The 20,547-nt window shown below is 39.8% G+C and overlaps 1 protein-coding gene across 1 annotated transcript in view; it reads right to left on the bottom strand.

The window, feature by feature from the left end:
- The window catches only part of cacnb2b (calcium channel, voltage-dependent, beta 2b), a 68,926-nt gene extending 48,817 nt beyond the window's left edge, over positions 1-20,109 (bottom strand). The window contains exon 1 of the mRNA XM_041803727.1: positions 19,986-20,109. Within this exon, the coding sequence (XP_041659661.1) occupies positions 19,986-20,033 (48 nt within the window). The 5' untranslated portion in view covers positions 20,034-20,109. The remainder of the gene's footprint in view (positions 1-19,985) is intronic.
- Between the last annotated feature and the right edge of the window lie 438 nt (positions 20,110-20,547).

The following is a 20,547-nucleotide window of genomic DNA, read 5'->3' as shown; positions in this document are numbered from 1 at the left end:
GCGTACCCTGTGCCTCCCTGTAACCCTATTTTACTACATGTTTCTGCTGAATCCAGAATAAATGGCTGTAATATTTAGGCACCCATGGAAGACATAAAATGTCTACATTATTTGTTTACTGCAATTATTTCAGACTTATGCAATGTCTTTATTAAAAATGCTCATATGGTAATAATGATAATGCAATTTATTGTGCAGCCCTACCCCTGACATAGACTTATTTTCAGGTTTTGGATTGCAATGGATAATATAGTTAACATAGATAACTTATATAACAGCTCCTTTTCATCTCATCCAGCAGTTATATATATATAGTTATGTTATTATATACAGTATATATCTTCATTGTTATAGGCAATGCATTTTTTCTTCTTGTCTTCTGTATATATTGTCTTAACAGCCATAAGTGTATTTTTGTTTTTGTTTTTGTTTTTTGTTTTTTTAGTTTTTAAACCAGCGCAAGAGAAGCAACGAGAGGCAAGTTTCATCATCTTAAGTCCTGAGCTCTTTTTGTCTCATGAGTCTCTGCATGCAGGATAAATGTTACTGCAACAGTAAAAATACTTCTCAGGAAAACTGAGGATTGTAGAAGTATGTAACAAAATCATGATTTAAATGTTCTACTCTGATAAGAAACTGTACCCCATGAATTTAGTTATTCTTCACAGCTTGTGCATCAAGAGGATTGGGAATATGATCACACCTGCTGTCATTGCACTGGATACTAATTTGCCCATTTATTAGGTACACCTGTTAAATTGTCCAGCAATGCAAATACCAGCCAATCACATGGCAGCAACCAGGGGTTTTAAGCCTGGAGGTGGTGATCTGCTGAGGTTCAAACTTAGCATCAGAATGATGAAGAAAGGTGATTTAAATGATTTTGAATGTGCTATGGTTGATGGTGCCAGACAGAGTGGTCTGAGTATTCAAAAAACTGCTGATCTATGGGATTAACATGCACAACAATACTGTGTGTCATGTTAACAAAGTATGGTGAGAAAAAGAGAAAATATCTAGTAAGTGACAGTGCTCCAGGTGAAAATGCCTTGTTGATGATCAGAGGTGAATGAACAGACAGACTGGTTTGAGCTGATAAAAAAAATACAGTTACTCAAAAAAAGCACTAGTTACAACTGACATAAGAGAATCTCTGGACACACAACATGTCGAACCTTGAAGCAGATGGGCTACAGCAGCAGAAGACAGCACTGGCTTTCATTTCTGTCAATTAAGAGCAGGAAACTGAGGCTACAGTTTACACAAGCTTCACAAAATTGGACAATAGAAAACTTGACAAAAGTAAAAGTCACCTGGTCTGATGAGTCTCAATTCTAGGCACACTTTTAAGTTTATCCATCTTCTGATGGCTTTTCCTGCAGGATAATGTACCATGGCACAAAGCTCAAATCATCTCAAACTGGTTTCTTTAGCATGTTAATAAGTTCACTGTACTCAAACGACCTCTAGAGTCACCAGATCTCAATCCAATTGTGTACCTTTAGGATGGGGTGGAACAGCTTGCATCATGCCTGGCCGACAAACTACATGATACTTTCATATCTAAATGAAGCAAAATCTCTGAAGAATGTGTCCAGCACCTTTCTGAAACTAAGCCATGAAGAATTAAGGCAGTCCTGAAGGCTAAAGTGGGCAAACCTGGCCCTGGGAAGGTGTACCTAATAAAGAGACCAGTGAAATTATACATCTTATGACTGGAAAATAGAGCCATATGTACAGGTCTCTTAATACCTGCAGCATACAGAGTTAATACAGTATCATGCAAAGGTCATAGCAAGTCCAGGAGTCAGAAGAATGAATGCGAGAAGACTCATATAATCCATCTGATGTCACAGGCAATTGGTTATGCAACTTTCTGTGAAGCCTGTAGTTTTAACTGAACACATGGTATGATTCATGCATGTGGATATGCATCTCCGTCCGCCCTGCGCCGCATTGTGACTGTTTTACTGAGAGCAGCGATGTGGAAAGGCCTCACACAAGGATTAACGCCCGGTGCAACAGATGGTGCATTCTCCTACCCTTCCTGTCCACACAAACACACAGCCACACATACACATGTGAAGAATAAACACCATAATTTCTCATATTTTACCTTTTTCTTGGGTGGCATGGTGGTTAAAGCGCTCCACCGGTGTTATTCCACGGATGCAACGACCAGATCAGATTATCGCTCACCTGGCTCCACTGAATGAAACATGGACAAGTCTTCCATGAGCCCCTGTTTACCTCTGAAACAGGTGGATACGTCCGAACGTGCCAATAAATGCAGGAAAAACGCCGTTACTGGCGCACCGTTTCGTGCGTAAAGGTAAAAGAAAAACTTTCCTCCAAAACACCGAGACGCGCAGGACACTACCGGAGACGCAGATGAGTGCCGTGACTGGGTTTCACTTAAGTATGCATTGTGTATTGAGAGTTACCCTCTCCAGAGTCCTCGGGGTATTAACGGCTTATTTCTCGGTGCGGCATCTGTTGAGCCGCGCGCACCGCTCAGTCTGACCTGCAGAAAAATCCAAGAAGTCGCTCCACCAGTCCGCACTGCCCACTCTGTGTCCGAGCGAAGTGAGGAGTGTCTCATTTATGTTGTTGACCACAGTTTGGCGGCATCCACTGTGCGCGCGATGCCTGATTAATGTGAGCGCGCGCGAGTGCGTCCAAACAACTTCCAAAAATGGGAGCATTACAATGGCCAGGCTCCAAAATAGAAAGATGAAATTAAAAAGCCAGCACATATAATTACGTTACGTAGCCGATTTACGGCTCACAACTACGGACAAACCTACAACTCCAGATCGTGAGATATTACTGCATCTCATCAGTGCTGTGCTTTTTCTGTCACTACTGAAGACACACAGGCTGCTTCCTGCTCATCATTCATCTCTCTCAGCTATCCTCATATTACCCTCATACAGGGTGAGGCTACATTCAGTGGGGCACATCCTACGCATGATTAAGCCACATTCAAACTACTAGCCAATAAAAGACTTACTGCTTAAGCTTCGCTCCTTCAAACCTCAGTGAACGATAGTGAACCACTTTAAACAGCCACAATTCTTCGAGAAAGTGATTTGAAGAAGGTAAATGACACCAAGCCCTCAGTTCAGGTCATCATGAGGGGGCACAGATTTGTTTTAAAGCTCTGAAACCAAACCTGGGTCTAATTCTAGTGAACACAAGGATAAAGTTAAACAAACATACGCCTGCTGCCTGCTGAAAATACAGTGAAATACGGTGGCCTGGAAGTGCAATACAAAATTACAAGTCTGAAACACTTTTAAAAAGCTTGAAAGAAATTTACATCAACAAAAACTTTTTTTTACATCTTACAAAAACAAGCTTACATTGGTAAAACACTTATAAAAATAATGCAACAAATTTACATTTATGGAATTGTTTACAAAAAATATGATCCAAAAATACAAAGTCTGAAACACTTTTACAGAAACATTTTTACATTTCTTTAAACAAATTCAAAATGTAAAACACTACATTCAAGATTCTTAATTACTTCACAAAACAAATTTACAAAACACTCACACATAACAAATTCACTAACAACAGTATTTTATGGAAAGGGTCAGGGTACCAAAGTGTATTTTATTTTGAAAGGGCATGGAAAACAAGAGAACGTCCCACCTCACTCCTTTTTGGTTTTTGACCAGAGACCCTAAAACGAATAGACAGCGCCATTTTTTCTTTTGTGTTTTTTCCATAAAAGTGATAAAACGAGGAAACAATCCTTGAAAAAATGGTTACATTTCATTTCATGTATTTTCTTTTGTTGTTTTACAATAAGGCAGTAAAGAAGCGAAAAGGGACGGTCAAGTAGTCCAGAAGTAAATGTAAACTTTTCAAAATAAAAGCCATTTTTGATTTCAATACAGCCAAATGCCTTTTAAAACGAATTATACTTTGGTAATCTGACCAAAAAGGAAATGTAGCAAGTGCTGCAAAAGTCACCCAAGTTTCAAGTTTTGTTGAAATGTTTCAGACTTTATAATTATGTGTCAGATTTTGTTTATAAAAGTGATTTAGACATTAAAATCTAGTACTGCACTTCTAGGCCACCATAATTGCAAACACAGGCCTACTTAAGCATATTTGAAATTTATTGTATCATTTCCACTGAAGGCTTGAGCAGACAGATATCCAAGCATTTAATTTTACTCAATTTTTTAAGTGCTATAACATAATTTTCAGGTTTTTTTTTTTTTTTTTTCAAGATTTCAATTTAATTGTCATTATCTTGTGATAACAATGCTAGTGTTGAGATGAGTCATGTCTGTCTTCATTTTCCTGAGTCTATGGAGGTGCAACAGGCACACCTGTGCTGACTGCAGTAATCAGTCACAGGTGATTCAACAATTACCTCTATCGGGAGTCTACCATTGCTCAGTTTGCTCTACTGTTGATAAAAAAAATATATATAAAAAAAATAAAAAAAACTGCTTATCTCAGCTGTTAAGTGTGTCAAATAAAAGTCCACTTGACAAATTAAGGTGCAACTCTGTAAATAAAACTTTAAGTGGAATCCTCATCTCATACCCTTATTTGTGAAGCCTCGTTTTCATAAACAAAAAACCCTCAAATTTCTTCTTAGAAATTAGATGTTTTTTGTCACAACACTGAGACAAATAAGCTCAGATTTACCAAAGTGTGCTTGTTATCATGTATAAGCAGAGTAAAACAAAATGTATCGATTCATGTCCTATTTGGGCCACCATACAGTTCACAGTGTAATAACGTATTTCATCTTGCCAGTATAGCAGCTTCTTTAATGTATTATAGTGTTAAAATTACATTTTTCAGGAATCTCTTAGTGGATATGTATCATAAATCATTTTTCTCCATGTTTTTAGTGATGTGAAGCGTAATTTTCAGTTTTCCCCTCAAGATCCCAACATTTTTTTCCTCTTCAAGACAAAATTATTCTGTTTTCCCAAGCTGACTTAATTTCGTAGGAATCTTTAAAAAATGACTGAAAGAACACAGAAAACCACTGTCTCTCAAAATAACAAGATAAGATTTACAGAAAATAACTAGTTTCATGGGAAATCAATTAAATGAACTATTTGTCTACCTAAACATGTTGCCATTTTATGTATATTTTTTTATAGATCCATGGATCCTAAAGGTTGTACTGTTTCTGTTTTTATACCCAAAACATAACAATCTTCATTGTGTGTCCTTAAAGTAAAGTAAAGCCAAATCTCTTAAATCTGGTTCTTGGTAAAAAAAAAATTTAGAGTCTTGTTCAATGATGCTACATTTTCTTCAGCACAAACAAGACTCTAATATTTGAGATAACACTTTTATCATATTTTATAGGGGGTTGGAGCATCTTTTTTTGGAGCCAAAGCTGCATAGGAAGCGGCAACAGAGATCAGCAAGTTAAACACTGTTACTTCACATAGTTAAATTGAAATAACTTCATAAATAAAAATATGTGCATGTGCATTAATATGTAAATAAGTACCTTTTTTTTTTTAAAGACATACTGTGATATTTTTTAGTTACCAAAAATGAGTTTTTATGGTTTGTTGCCTCAGGGCAACATTATGCAGTTAGGCCACTACTATTAGAGTAATTTTGCTGAAGCAGTGGTTCCCTGCTCTGGCCTTGGAGACATCCCACCATACATGTTTAGATGCTTGTCTTCTTCATTACATCTGAACCAAATGATCAGCTTGTTGTAAATCCAGTTGATGAAATAAGTCAAGCAAAGGCAGTGAAAAGGGGTCCTAGGGACCAGGGCTAAGAGGCACTAAGTTACAATTTTCAGAACATTGTCATTAGCGATTAGTAATATAATAATTAGTATTTTGAATTGGAGATTAACCAGTCAGAGATCATCTTTGATGTAAATGAGTTAGCTGTGGTATATGTAGATGTCAGTGTTTAGTGAGTCCTTTTTTTGGAAGGCTGGAGAAGTCATATTGTAAATGTATGTTTGTCTTTTATATGACACGGCCTGTTTACATCCACCACTGCTACTGCACTGCATCCAAAGCAATAGCTTTCCTTGGTTCTACACCAAATACTGTTGCAAAGACACACTGGGACTGAAATATGTTCAACTAACATACTATTCAGACACACACAATCACACACTTCTACTGACATGCACACACTAACTCCTGCATGCAAACATGCATTCAGACCTACAAAGGCATGGAAAAGTACAGTTATTTCCTCACACTAGGCTTTGCCTGCTTATAAAAGGTGTAATACAAGGGTAGAGCAGGGTTAAAAATGATCTCTCAATAAGGACCCCAAAGGTACCAAAAAGTAGGGTGAAATATTTTTTCTCAAAAAAAAAAGAAAAAAAAAATCATGCAATTTCATTAATTTACACTCAGTTCCCCATAATGACAAAATAAAAACAGAATTTTAGAAATCAGTGCAAATTAACTAGAAAGAAAAAACTGACATATCACATTGACATAAGTATTAAGACCCTTTATTTGGCAGTAATTACAGCCTCAAACTTTTTGAATATGAAGCAATAAGCTCTGCAGTTTGCACACCTGGATTGGGGGATTTTATGCCACTCTTCTTTGCAAATCCTTTCAAGCTCTGTGGACAACCATTTTCAGGTCTCTCCAGGGATGTTCAACAGGGTTCTAGTCAGGCCTATGGCTGGACCACTCTAGGAGATTCAGAGTTGCCCCTAAGCCACTCCTGTGTTGTCTTGGCTTTGTGCTTAGGGTTATTGTGATGTTGTAAGGTGAACCTTCGGTCAAGTCTGAGGTCCAGAGTGCTGTGGAACAGGTTTTCATTGAGGATATCTCTGTACTTTGCATCCCCAAAGCATGATGCTGTCACTATCATGCTTCACTGCTGGAATAGTATTGGACAGGTGATGAGGGATGCCTGGTTTCTTCCAGGCATAACGTTTAAAATTGAGGCCAAACAGTTCAATCTTGCTTTTTATTAGACCAGAGAATCTTGTTTCTCACAAGTTTTGGAGTTTTTGCAAACTCCAAGTGGGCTTTCACGTGTTTTCCACTGAGGAAAGGCTTCCATCAAGCCTCTTTGCCATAAGCCCATTTCAGTAGATCATCACTGCACTGAGGGTTGTCCTTCTGGAAATTTGCAATAATTTCTAAAATTCTGTTTTCACTTTGTCATTATGGGGTGCTAAGAGTAGATTAATGAGAATAAATGTGAATGTAAAAAGGCTGCAACATAACAAAATTGAAAAAATGAAGGGGATCTGGATACTTTCTTTCACTGTATGACAGGATTCTTTATTCATTTTCATCCAAAACCTTACAAAATGCTCAAATAATATAGTTAACTTTGAAATAGCAACACCGAAACCAGCTACAGCCAGCTAAATAAATAATTAGTTCATATTGAATCCTTGGTTAATGTCATGCAATGAAGCGATGTCCTTGGTGAGCTATAGGACACCTCTGCTTCTGCTTAATTTAATGTTAAGTTAGACTGACTTTTTCCAGTGAAAACTAAACTTGAAATTCAGCTTCATAATTGTTTTCTAAAGGCAGAATTATCTGTAGATTACAGAGGGACTAATTTATGGAAGGTCCCTCCTTCCACTAGCCATCTTACCTCTTAAAATCTGGGAAATGCTACAAAAATGATCTTTTATCTGTGAAAACAAACCCTTATTGTGGTTCTTTGAATGGAGGGCTCTTGTATTTATTTCTAAAGAGCGGCACTGGTCAGTTTTAACAGACATCTTAATGCCTCTTCCATCATTGTTCAGTCTAAATGTAAGTAACACTGTTCAGTCCATTTATCACAGTGATGTTTAACCCTCAGAGAACAGATGGGTGATGCATTTAGGTACCAAAATCTCCCGAGAGCTTTGGGAGGCGAGGGATGCAGATGAGAGTTACATAATGGGAATGAAACATGCAGAGCTGGCGTCAGCTGGACTGCAGAAAGATCTTGTGACACTGACCTCTTGGTCAAACACACATCTGGACTCACATCTGACTTACAGCTGCACACCCACGCTCACATACTGGCTAATAACATCCTCATCAGTATCTCTGCTACTGGAGTGGACATCACCATCAGAGGTCACAGCAGCCGTGGCAGAAAAGGAAACACTGAGGAGTGAAGGTCCTGACGTTTAGCCCATGACCTGGGATTGAACCAGAGTTGTGGCTTTGCTAAATGAGCTCCATGACACCTCAAATCTCCTGCAGCAGGAGCCAACTCTGCTCAAGAGCCAACAAAACACTCCATCAGAGCCCCTGCTTACGCTGACTCCGACTGAGGACATCTGTGGTGTTGTTACATAAGGCGGTCGGATCATTTCTGTGCTGCTAAAACGAGCTATACATGGAATACATGGAGAGGCTAAAATTTTCTCCAACACCCACTGAAGCATTTATACGTTCTGTACACCAGTGGCATGCTAACCCTTAAGAACATGAGCATTTATTCCTGGGCCTACACTTAGACTCAAAAAACTCTGAGCACAGACAATGTTCTTAGAGTTGTTTCTCCAATTCAATCACATAAAAATGCTGTTACATTAAGATGAAAGAAATGCCTTTAGCATCTAGGGAACATTTTGCATAAATCCTTGTCAACTATAGCCTGATGGATTTGTTTCACACATCCATCTGGAAAACCTTCGATATACAGCATTTAGGACAGGGCAGAGCCTTTGAAAAAAAACCTGGAGGGTGACTGGATGAACATTCTGTCTGTCACATCTTTACGGGCCAATCAGAACAACAAAACAAGTGACGTCTGAGGTGCATGTGTGCAGCTACCAAGGAATAAACTCCATATAGAACAGCATAACGCAAAACATGGCAACTCTAGACATGTCAGCACTCGACTTTTGTCATTTTTGAAAAGAAAACAACTCACTGCTGTTCTTTGTTCTTCTTTTAATGAAAAAATGTCATCAAGTTCTGATAAAACTGGCGCTTTAGCAGCATCCACACTAATCTCTTCCACCATAACAGCACCGACCTCTTGTTGCTGCTTGCTTACGTCACGCGCCTGAAGTACTGCCCCTTGTCACTGATTGGTCCTGTTCTAACCGGGCCCAAACGGTTCAGACGGGAGCTTTGAAAGATGGATTCACCAGTGAGAAACAAGGAAATGGGCATATCCATCTGCTTTGCAAGGTTAAGTCAAATGCATTATTAAGGAAAAACTACTTTATACAAACATCTTCAAACAGATCTCAGAAAGCAACACATGCCATTGCAACAACCACAGACTTGACTTGACACTTTATGGAGGACCTCTACAGGCCACCCCCACTGCAAAGTTCCTGGGTGTAACATTCCAACAAAACATGAAATGGACTGTTCACACAGAGTTAATGGAAAAAGAGGCAAGAAGGAGGCTCAACCACTTAAAGGTCCTTTGCAGGGACAGGGAGGCGCAAAGCCAGAAATAGCTCTGAGAATGTGCCAGTCCTACATAAGATCTCTTTTTGAATATGCCATACCTGCATGGTGTAATGTGGGGACTACACAACTGCAAAAACTGCAAAGAGTCCAAAACCTGAAAATAAAAAATGTGCTACAGACTCCCCACTTACACTAACAATCAATACACCCATGAACTCTCCAGCCTGATGACATTACAAGAGAGAATCTCTGTCCTTGGTCAAAACTACATCCAAAGAGCTGATAACTATCCATCACTGCAGCCAGTTAGAGAGGAGGAGAAAACAAACCCACCCAGATTCATCTGTAGCACCCCACTCTCAGTTTTAATTGGTTGTAATTAGCCCTTAATTTAATTGATGACATGATTTTAGTTTTCTTAGGTTTTAAGACATTACAGGAATTGTATTTTTTTTATCACAAGTTTTGTATTATTGTTGTACCTAAAGACAGGGCTTCAAATTAGGTTTACTTTATTTATTTTATTCTTTTAAAACAGGATTAACTACACTCGTCTTAGATTTCTGGTTGTTTTTATTAAAACTTATTTGATCATTTTAGGAGTTTTAAGAAATCTGACAAGGTCATTTTTTTTCATTGAGTCTTGGATTTTAAAATTTTTAATTCTCTCCAACAAGAGGAACATGGTTTACAGAAAAATAAAACCACCAACAAAAATTAAAATTATGAAAATATACCAAAGGAAAAAAAAGGAAAAGGTGAAAGGTGAAAACATAAAAAGTATAGAATCGATAAAGGAAAAAGAGGGTCAAATTATTTGGTGATTGTGAACTGTGACTTGTTTAACCAGGCTACCTCCTGAAAGGACTGCTAGTCCTGAGCTGTCCCTACAGGAACCATGTCATTGCTGCTACTGCTGTGACGTAAAGAAATTCAAGAAACGATGAGAAACAAAGTCACTATAATGTATTAGTCTGGGAATGGTTGGCAATTTCTAAAGCTTTTTGACTCAAGAAAACCACAGTGAGCCATCACCTAGAAATGGAGAAAACTTTGCACGATGGTGACAATAACAATAAGAAAGAGACTGGGCAAATATGGCCAAGGCCAAAACCACTGCTGACCAAAGAGAACTCAAAGGCTGGGAAGGTGTGTGGCCCATTACATCTGGTGTAAAACAAACAGCGTTTCATAAAAAGAACATCATACCAACAGTCAAACATGGCGGTGGTAGTGTGATGGTCTGGGGCTGCCTGCTGTTTCAGGATCTGGATGACTTGTCATAAATAATGCTTATCCAAACCTACCTGTCCCTATGTGAAAAATAGTAATTGCCTCCTAAACCTAGGACTATAAATCCATTTCCAAGGCTCTGGGACTCCAGCAAACCATGTGAAAGCCATGTTCCACAAACGGAGAAAACTTGGGACATCGGTGAACCTTCCCAGGCATGGCTGGCCCACCAAAATTGCTTGCTGTAATTAATGGAAGCATGAAATCTACTCTCTACCAGAAAATCCTGAAGAATGGTCGGCTGTCAGTTTGTGACCTCAAGCTCAAGCGCACTTGGGTTATTCAGCAGGCCGATGATCCAAGACACACCAGTGTAAATTTTGTCAACTAAAACTCTGACTAAAAATGTTTGTCCACAGCCTCTTTTCCATGAGAAAAAGAACAGACATAGAAGAAAGAAAGACTAGAATACATCTTTGATGACTAAAACTGACTTCAAGTAAGTTTATTTTTTGTCAAGATGACTAAAACTAGATCAAAATGTAATTTAGTCTGTCAAAAAGCAATGCATCTGTATCTTTTCTGCCTCTCAGCTGTAGAAAGCAGGGAAAAATAGTTTTTCACAGCACTTTAAATCTAACAATGAGAAAAAAATAAGTTGTTACACATTTCCTTTCACTGTACTTAAAAACTGTAAAAGCAGGTATGCAAAGTATGTTAATATAAGTTAATGTTTTTGATAAATCCTCTCAATAATATTGCATTGTGTGCTAGTCACAGACAGATTAAAAAGAGGCAGAAATATCCCATCCACCTGATACAGAGACAAAAGTCCAGCTTTTACCCTGACTGCATCATTCACAGAGGAGAACCCGTCAGTGATCTCTCCCTCCATGCAAACACAGCACACGTGCTCATGTGCACATGTACTCTCCCACATACATAAACAAACATCTGTCCCTAAGCTTCTTACAACCAGAATGTGTGGGTGTGGGTGTGTGTGTGTGTGTGTGAGTGCTGTCAAGCTCGGGCCAGTGGTGCAGGGCAGGGCTGCCATGGCAGAGATGGTAGACACGCACGACTTCAGGCAGCGCTCCAGACCTCGGCCTTCCACTCTGCCCTCCTCTGTGTCCACACCGCTACAAACCCCACATCTGCCCTGACCCACAAAAGACTCCAGAGCTCATTATTTGCATACAAATGGATGCAACAGAAAAGATTTTTCGCTAAACTTTCAGCTGCAGTCATGCAAAGTCCTCAGGTAAGGCTTTCTGCCTTCGCATGCATTGATTTGAGGATAATTGTCAGCCTTTTCTCCGTTTAAAGCTCTTTTATTGTTGGCTGGTTGAGTAGGAAGGTGTGAAGCAGAATGGAAAAAGCACAGAGGGCTTTGGAATAGTTATGATCCTACAGCTGTAAGTCAAGTGAAGACAGATGTGAAAAAAGGACAATCAAAGGTGATGCTTTTAGGTTTATTTGGTTTATTTGATCAAGATCCCTGATAAAAGCTTGTTTTTGTTGTAAAAGACAGCATTTTAGCTTTGGGTAAGAATAATAACAAACTTCTGTATGTTAAAATCCCTCTTATTCCAGGAATTCCTGCACAAAATATCACATTTCAAGGCACAAAAGGTTAATAGGAAGGATAAACTAAACATTTCCAACCCCCAGTCTAAGAGCCAGAGAGGCAGTACTCACCCAGGAGACATTTTTGTTCTTGGGCAATTTTGACATGGCTTTAGGGCAGAGAGGTCAAGGCCCAAACTCCCAAAACACGCAGCGTCCTTCCACTCACACTGATCCCAGTCCGCTTTCAGCAGCAGCAGCAGCAGCCGGCTCGGAAATATAGACGAGCTTTTCATTTGAGGTCCTCCACTGTACCAACAACAACCCTCACCAGATTTACAACCGCCTGGAGCATTGCCTTTTTCCAATCACAACCGGCCCAAGAGGAGGAGGAGGAGGAGAGGGAGAAACAAAGATAGGACAACTCAAAAAGAGCCTGAAATAGACCGTGAAGGAAAGTTCCTCTAGTCTGTTCACCTGAATCCTCCTCTTCCTCCTCTTCTTAGAGGCTGTCTGCACTCTTCACAATCATAAACCCTGTATGAATATGCAACCAAACATCTGGCTGATGCCCCTCCTCCGGGATGCCGGAGGCTGCGGCCGACAAACGACCAATCCAGCCCTCAAAACATCTGGGTGTGGGGGAGATTGACAGCAGATGCATGAAGGGGGAGAAGCGTAGAAATGATGGGTAGGAGGTGGGCGAGGACGGCGGATGGTCCTGTCAGTGGAGGGCACAGCAGGCCTGCGTGGATTGTGGGTTACTGATCCCGGATATGAGATTAAAAACATAGTCAGCGCTTTCAAAAATATACAACACTTGCCCGAACTGTGACCCCTTATTTTCCCACACCAACAGAAAGGAGCATTTAGAGGCTATTTTTGTATATTCTTTGGGCTTGTGTTTCTATTTCTGTACGTTTTGACAGTAATCATGCTGCTGAGCTCCAGGACAGTGATTGGTTTGTTTTAGAGGGAGTCTGAGAGAGTCATGGCCTGACACAACAAGAGACTGATGGTATTAGAGATGGACTGGATGTCATTCTCTGCCAAATCCCAGTCAGTTTTCCATAAAGCCCTGCTTGAGTTAGAAATAATATTCTGCAGATACAGCCCTAGAAAGGTTCCTTGTAACATGTAATCAACTGCTACAGACGGAAACATGTATTTTTAAAAGGCTAAGGCACTATTGCACTGGATTAGTGTTACCTGGGGACTCCTGATAATCTGTAATCGGTGTAGAGGACGTCAGTATTTTTAATTCCATCTAAATCAACCATCTAAACTAAGAGTTTCAGGAAAAATTACCTGGCATATTTCAACTAAAAAAGAGGTCCTATGATGACAGTAGTCTAATTTTTCTCTCTTCTTCTTCTGAGTTTAATACTCAGCTATAAACTACATCAAGATGACATACAAATGTAGGATTATATTGACACAAATACTGTTAATTGATTTTTTTCACTACTGTATTATGCTACAAGAAAACATTTATAATTTGCAGGAATTCATAAAATCAAAGAGCCATGGACATGTAAATTTTTCACACGAGAGTTATTAGAAATGACATCCTATCCTATGTGTTTCATTCCTTACCTTTTCATCACTTGGATAGACTGAAGACTGAGTCCCCTAGCCTCAGACTCAAGGAAACCATGTTGAGAGCCATTATCCACAAATGGAGAAAAATTGGAGCAGTGGAGAACCTTCCCAGGAGTGGGCAGTTCACTAAAGCTACACCAAAAGTGCACAGATGACTCATTCAGGAAGTCTTGAATAACCCAGAACAACATCTTCAGATCTGCAGGGCTCACTTGACTCAGTTCAGGTCAGTGTTCGTGATTCAACAATAAGAAAGAGACCGGGCAAAAATGGCATCCATTTGGAGGGTTCCAAGGCCAAAACCACTACGGACCAGAATGAACACAAAGGCTCGCCTCACATTTGACAAAAAAAACCATCTTGATGATCACAAAGACTTTTGACAAAAGTTGAACTTTTTATAAGGTATCTGGTGTAAGACAAACGTAACATTTTATTAAAAGATAATACGATACACTTTACTGTCCCCTTGGAAAAATTTGTCCAGGGCGCATCAGGGCAGCATTTACATGGGTTTGTCTAATGTTTAAATTTGTTTAATGATCTGAAATATTTTAGTGTGTTAACTATGCAAAACTGCAGCCATGGGGTAAATACTTTTTTGCAGCACAGTAAATTTGGCTAGCTCACTGGGCTACACAACATGGAAAACTGTTTGCAGAAAGTAAAATCCATCAGAAGAACCAGCTGATTAAAAGTAATGAGACAGATGACTTGCTATGTGCAAGGGGCACTGCACTAGCTTTAGAACTGGATTACAAAAAAGGTGAGTAAAGTGCCTTAATTAAAGTTGCTAGAAAAACACTAACCCTTGATGTTTTCAATCAGAAATGCTAAAGAATTTAAGAAATTAGCTTCAAGCTGATAATCTAGTGTGAAAATGCCATACCACCATCGATGTTTGGTGATAAAATCCCGGAGATTCTCACGTATTTCTAATCCTGGGTGAATAGGGTTTTGGTCAAAAAATTGAGAAATCTTTTCTGACCTCAGCTCTATTTACAACAGTGATTAAAAGTAACCTTGCAAAGCAGATGGATTAGCCAGATTCCATTTCTGTTGTCAGGCAGATCCATCTTGCAAAGCTCCAATCTGAAATGATTGTGCCCAGTCTGAGAACGGACCTGACAAATCAGCGTCAATTGAGGAGAACAAGGCAGTAGCTACAGGTGGGTTTAGCTATACTGAAGGCTGATAGCAATGGACACCGCTGGTGTAGCAAACTCAGATGTAGCCATAACAGCTGTTTCATCAGAACTGGACCACATTTCTTTATGCAATAAAGAGCTAAGAACAGCGCTGAAAGCTCTTCATGACAAATATGTTTTTGCTCTTCTCTCAACTTTTTCAGCATGAGTTTGTGAAAGTTATGGGCAGCGTTTAGTTGTACTGTATACAATGACAGCTGGTGTAGCATTTAGCATGGATGCAGCTTTAGTATGATGGCAGTTTTATCAAAAGTTGTCCACATTTCTTTATCAAAACAACAGCAAAGAGCCAAACCAAAAACTTCTCTCTGCAGAGATGTTTTTGCACTTCTCCTGACTGGTCCTGGCATGAGTTTTATCCACCAACATGGTCCATTGTTCAAAAACTATGACAGCACCTGTCTGTTGAGCCCATTTTACTATTGTAGCTGCATGCCTACTTCCTCATTTTGTCTTGCTGCTCTGATTGGCCTATAATGAATGTAACAGACAGAACGTTTGTTTAATCCCCTTTTGAATTTTTTTTTAACTCCCAAGAGCTTTCTATGGGAGGTTTCCCAGATGAATGTGGAGTATATCTTATGCAAGGCATATATAAAACAGTCCATCTGGCATGTTAGGTTTCAAAAACAGCTGAGAAAAAGTGAGCTTAACCTGGTAAGATTAAAAGCATAATGAAAAAGCTAGGTGGTCATAAATTTGTATCTTTTTGAGATGCACTAAAAACAAAGTGACTATATTCAGTATACATGCCTATACCCTGCACTATTTCACTGATGCCAGCATCAAATTAATATTCTGAAATCCTGTCATGCTACATTCTTTGCTGTCAATAGGGCAGATGTTGCCAATTACTGATGCTAAACCAATGCACCATACATATACTGTATATATAAACATTTAAGTGTTTATAGATTGTCTTTCAGTCAGACAGAAGATTTAATTCATGATAAAAACAGCTTGCTTCTCTTGGTATTACATTGAAATAAATGTATCCTCCTTTTACTCTTCTGTTCTGAATAAATAAGTGAATAAATAAATAAATAAATAGATGTTGAGCTTTTTTGTCCTACACAGATACCCGTCTGTGATCTACAATCCCTTCGCCTGCAGTGAAGCAGGAAATAGCAGTGAGAGTGTTGAGTGTGGAAACAAGTCAATACAGACTACAGCTCGCAGCCTGTTTACTAAATCCACAGGATTTGATTCAGCGTTATAATCAATGTCCACCTTAGCAGTGTATGGATCTGTGGTCCTTATGGATTCACCTCGTCTGAAGATGGAGAAAAGGCACGAAACCACCTCTGCAAAGTGAAGAAATTAGAGAAAGAACATTTCAAACGCTGCATACTTCATAGTAAAAATTTAGAGTCTGATCAGTGCTCAAGATCTTTTTAGAAAATACACTCAGCGGCCTGTTCTGTTAAGACAAACATCATCCACTGCTGCACATGTTTCCTCTCCTGTGCTGATTGAAGACTCGATATGACCGAGAACAGCAGAATAAGCAAAGCAGTAATCTGATGTTAAAACTGTGAAGGTTAAAATAAAAGGGTAAAGACAAATTCACTGTCACTACTGAAATTTAGAGACCAACATAACTTCTACATGCATGGTACCTGCTAGTTTTCAATTTTTTAGCCTCTTCCATCACTCATAGTTCTAACTGAAATGCAATAATTATATTCAATTGTTTTAATATAAAGATAATAAAATATATAAACAGTATAGGAATAGAGATGTAGCTCTCCAGCTAATTTAAAATGTGTTAAGCGAAGTTTGAGGTTAAGATCAAATATCTAGAAAGTCTTCTTTTTCCTAAAATGCCTTTGCTTTTGGTTTAACAGATTTATGTAATGGGGTAAAGCTGAGCCTTGTCCTTCACCTGTTGGCCAAGCCGTCCCAACACTTAGAGTTATGAAACAGCAGCAAGCAGAGAACAGCGAGACATCTTAAGCTCCTTCTAAGAGCCAGACGAGCACTGAAGATAATCCAGCTGTGTTTCTGTGCCAGTGAAGGCCAAACCTGGAGGGACATTAAAAATAATACATGATTTCAGTGCTTAAAAAGGTATGTTGATTTTAATGCATATCATGTCAAAAAAGAGACTTTTCCTAAACATATTTTTATGTACAGTTTCCGTTGATGATTCTTTAAATTCAATCTGAAGTTTTCTGTCATAATAAAAATGATCAAAACATGAATTCACACTTAAATGACTCAGATCAGCAGAAAAAGTTAATATTAAATTTAAAATGCAGTTTTTAAGTGATGATTTTATGATTCAAGGGGAAAAACATCCAAGCCACCTGGCCCTATGTGAAAAAGTAATTGCATCTATTTGCCCCACGCTTGGCGGCAACGACCACAAGCAAGCATTTAATTGGCAATGAGTCTTTCACGTGACCTTTCCTAAACTTCCTTACTAAAACAGCTACCACCACCATTGTGCTGTTGGCATGATGTTTTTTTTATGAAATGTTCTGTGAGTTTTATGCCAGAATGAGACGCACTCCTTCCAAAAGGTTCAACTTTTGTCTTGTCAGTCCACAGAATATTTTCCCAAAAGTCTCAGGGATCATCAAGATTTGTGTCAAATGTAGGACATGCCTTTGTGTTCTTTTTGGAAAGAACTCTCCCATGGGTGCCATTTTCGCCCAGTCTCTTTCTTATACTTGAATCATGAACACCGACCTTAACTGAGTCAAGTGAAGCTGGCAGGTCTTTAAATGTTGCCCTGGGTTCTTTTTGGCCTCCTGAATGAGTCGTCGATGCACTTTCAGAGTAATTTTGGCAGGCCGGCCACTCCTGGTAAGATTCATTGCTGTTCCAAGTTCTCTTCATTTGTGGATAATGGCTCTCACCTTGGTTTGCTGGAGTCAAAAAGCCATAGAAATATCTTTGTAACCCTTTCCAGATTGATAGATATCAGTGATTTTGTTTCTTATCTTTTCTTTAAAGTTTTTTTTTAGATTGTGGCATGATATGTTCTATTTTTGAGATCTATCAGCCTTTTTGAAAAATATCAAATGGGGTGTATTTTCTCAATGCACCACAGTAGCAGCAGGAAAATAGTGATGCCACATCAGTGGTACTCAGGCTTTGGTGCTGATTAGCTAGTACTTGTGTGATGTTTAAACTGTCACTTTGTGATGTGAGCTGGTAAGACCTAGGAGTGTGAAAAAAGGGCCAGAAGCGAAGACACACCTTGCAGTGGAGCTAAAATTTTTGATTAACAAATGTAATCGATTATTAGTAAAAGAAAATGTTGATACAGATAATCAGCCAAATACTGAATATCAGCCTCAATAATCAACTAGGCCAATAATCATTCTGCCCCTATTTTTTCTGGGCCAGTAGGATTGGGGGTTAGAGGGGTTCTCTGTGATCAGGGTGACTGTCCTGATCACAGCCAGCTTTCTGCCTGCTTTTGCTGTCCACAGTGAGTGTTTCTGCACTATACGTCAAAGCATACTGATATGCAATTGGTCAACAAAGCTCAGACTACAAATGTAGAAGAAAAGGAAATGAGAACACCACCCATTGCTGACAATCCAGAGCCCTGAGTATAGATTCTACATTCCTATGTACCACAGATTACCGAGCGACAGAAAACATTGGGAGACCAAGTTCAGGATGATAGCACCAAATAGTGGCAGGTTTGGAATCCAACATGTGTGTGAGAAGGACCCTGTTCTACCAGGATTCATGGCAGTGCTGAACTTATCTTGGACTCTCCATTGGGTTTGCAGCCTCAGGGTTGGGAACCAAAGTCTGAAACTAAGTTGTACCTAAGACTGATCCATTCTTAATCATGTTGAGAGCTGTGCTGTTAGCAACACAATATAAAAAGAACTGTAGAGAGGAAATAAAGAATGAGTAATGGACCTATGCTGCAGGAAGGCAGCTTTAAAAGCCAAAGTGCATCCAAACAACACATTTATTTCTTACTTCCTAATGTTTACATGAACTTTCTCACATTACAGTCTTTATTTTCTTGCTAAAATGTGGTTAAAAACTAAAATCCATCAGAAAAGACTGGCACTTCTTTAAGCCGTGTATGTGAGTTTCTTTTCTGGCTTGTTGCTGAGGTGGGCACACGTTGCATGCAGCAGCACAGATTGTGGTAATCTGCACGGCTCTGCGCTGTCAGCCTATTGAGCGTTGAGGTCTGACAGTAAGCCTATTTTCATGTAGGAGCGTGGGTATGATAGGGACCTCTGCAGTCACCGCCATCACACAATGCACAGCTCTGACTCTATAGAGTATGAGCTAACAGCAGACATCATGTTGTGCAGAAAACATGAGAACAATAAGTTTGGTGAAGCAGCAAAGGAGGAAAAACTGAAAGAGAGGAGAGAGAGGGAGGGAAGGGGGAGTTTATGAGAAGAGAAGGAACAGGTGGAGGAGAGGAGTGTGGCTGTCCTGCCTGCTCCTCTCTGTCATTGAGAGGACGGTAAAACCTGGCTTGTAATGAGATAACTACACCTGTCTCTTGCCCCTCTGTCTCTTCTAATCAAGACAAATAATGTGAGGGGAAAAGCTTTTCCAAGCAGCTGCTGTGTTTTTAAAATCAATCAAAGATCATTAATTGTCCGCTACAGTTCCTTGACAATAAAATCAAACTGTTGCCTCACAAAACCAGCAGAGGTGAAGCCGTCCAATACAGGTTAATGGCTGTTAGGTAATGTTTTCATGGAGTCCTGTACTGCAATCGATACACAGGCTGTTTGACAAAGCCACTGTCTGTCCTGATAAACTGCAGTGTGGTTGAAAACTCACAGAGACAACACTGAGGAGTAAAGAAAGTCTCATAACACCTCCTAGTCTGCTTCAAATGCAAAAGGATGTACGGTAAAGTACAAGACAGCAATATGAGCAGTAATCTGCCATACAGTTTCCTTTAAGATGCATCGCCCCCTCCCCTTCTGAAACAAGAAAACTCCGCTGTTGCTATGGGATCAGAAACATGCGGATGGTTATTCCTGTGATGCTCACTTACATAGGTGGACTGCACTCTCCGCCAGTGTCCCAGCCCACAGCAATACATCAAGACATCCAGGTGGTGGGGAGAGGAGGGGACAGGCCGATAGAGCCTTTGAGGTGGTGGGGATAGGGGGGGTCGTTTCAGGCCAGGATCCTCATGGCACAGGTGATCCACCTGATCGCCTGCTTTTCAGGGGGATCCCAAGAGATGATAAGTCTGTTTCTTGTGTCCACAGGTTCTCTCAGTGGAGGGAGCACCTGGGGAGATGGTCCCTCAGAGGAATCCAGGTGATCCAGGCGCCAAATGCTTCATAACATCTTCAAAGTCCTGGAGAGAGAGAGAGAGGTGTTTAGATGCTGAATCAGAAAAAATTCTGAGTGATGTCGGTGGTTATGCATGTGCTCACCTCATCGCAGAAGGACAGGTGGTCCATCTGCCATCCTGTGTCTATTCACCTCGCCTCACCCTCTCCTCTGTCCCAACTCACCCCCCGTCTGCAGACCTCCCTTCCAGACTCCCCCGGCTTAAGCCCCCCGAAGACTCCAGCTACGAAAACTAAATGTCATTTTCTTCTCTG

Source organism: Cheilinus undulatus, linkage group 13 (genome assembly GCF_018320785.1).
Source record: "Cheilinus undulatus linkage group 13, ASM1832078v1, whole genome shotgun sequence".
In the NCBI taxonomy this organism is placed as follows: Eukaryota; Metazoa; Chordata; class Actinopteri; order Labriformes; family Labridae; genus Cheilinus; species Cheilinus undulatus.
This window is presented reverse-complemented; position numbering and strand designations above follow the sequence as displayed.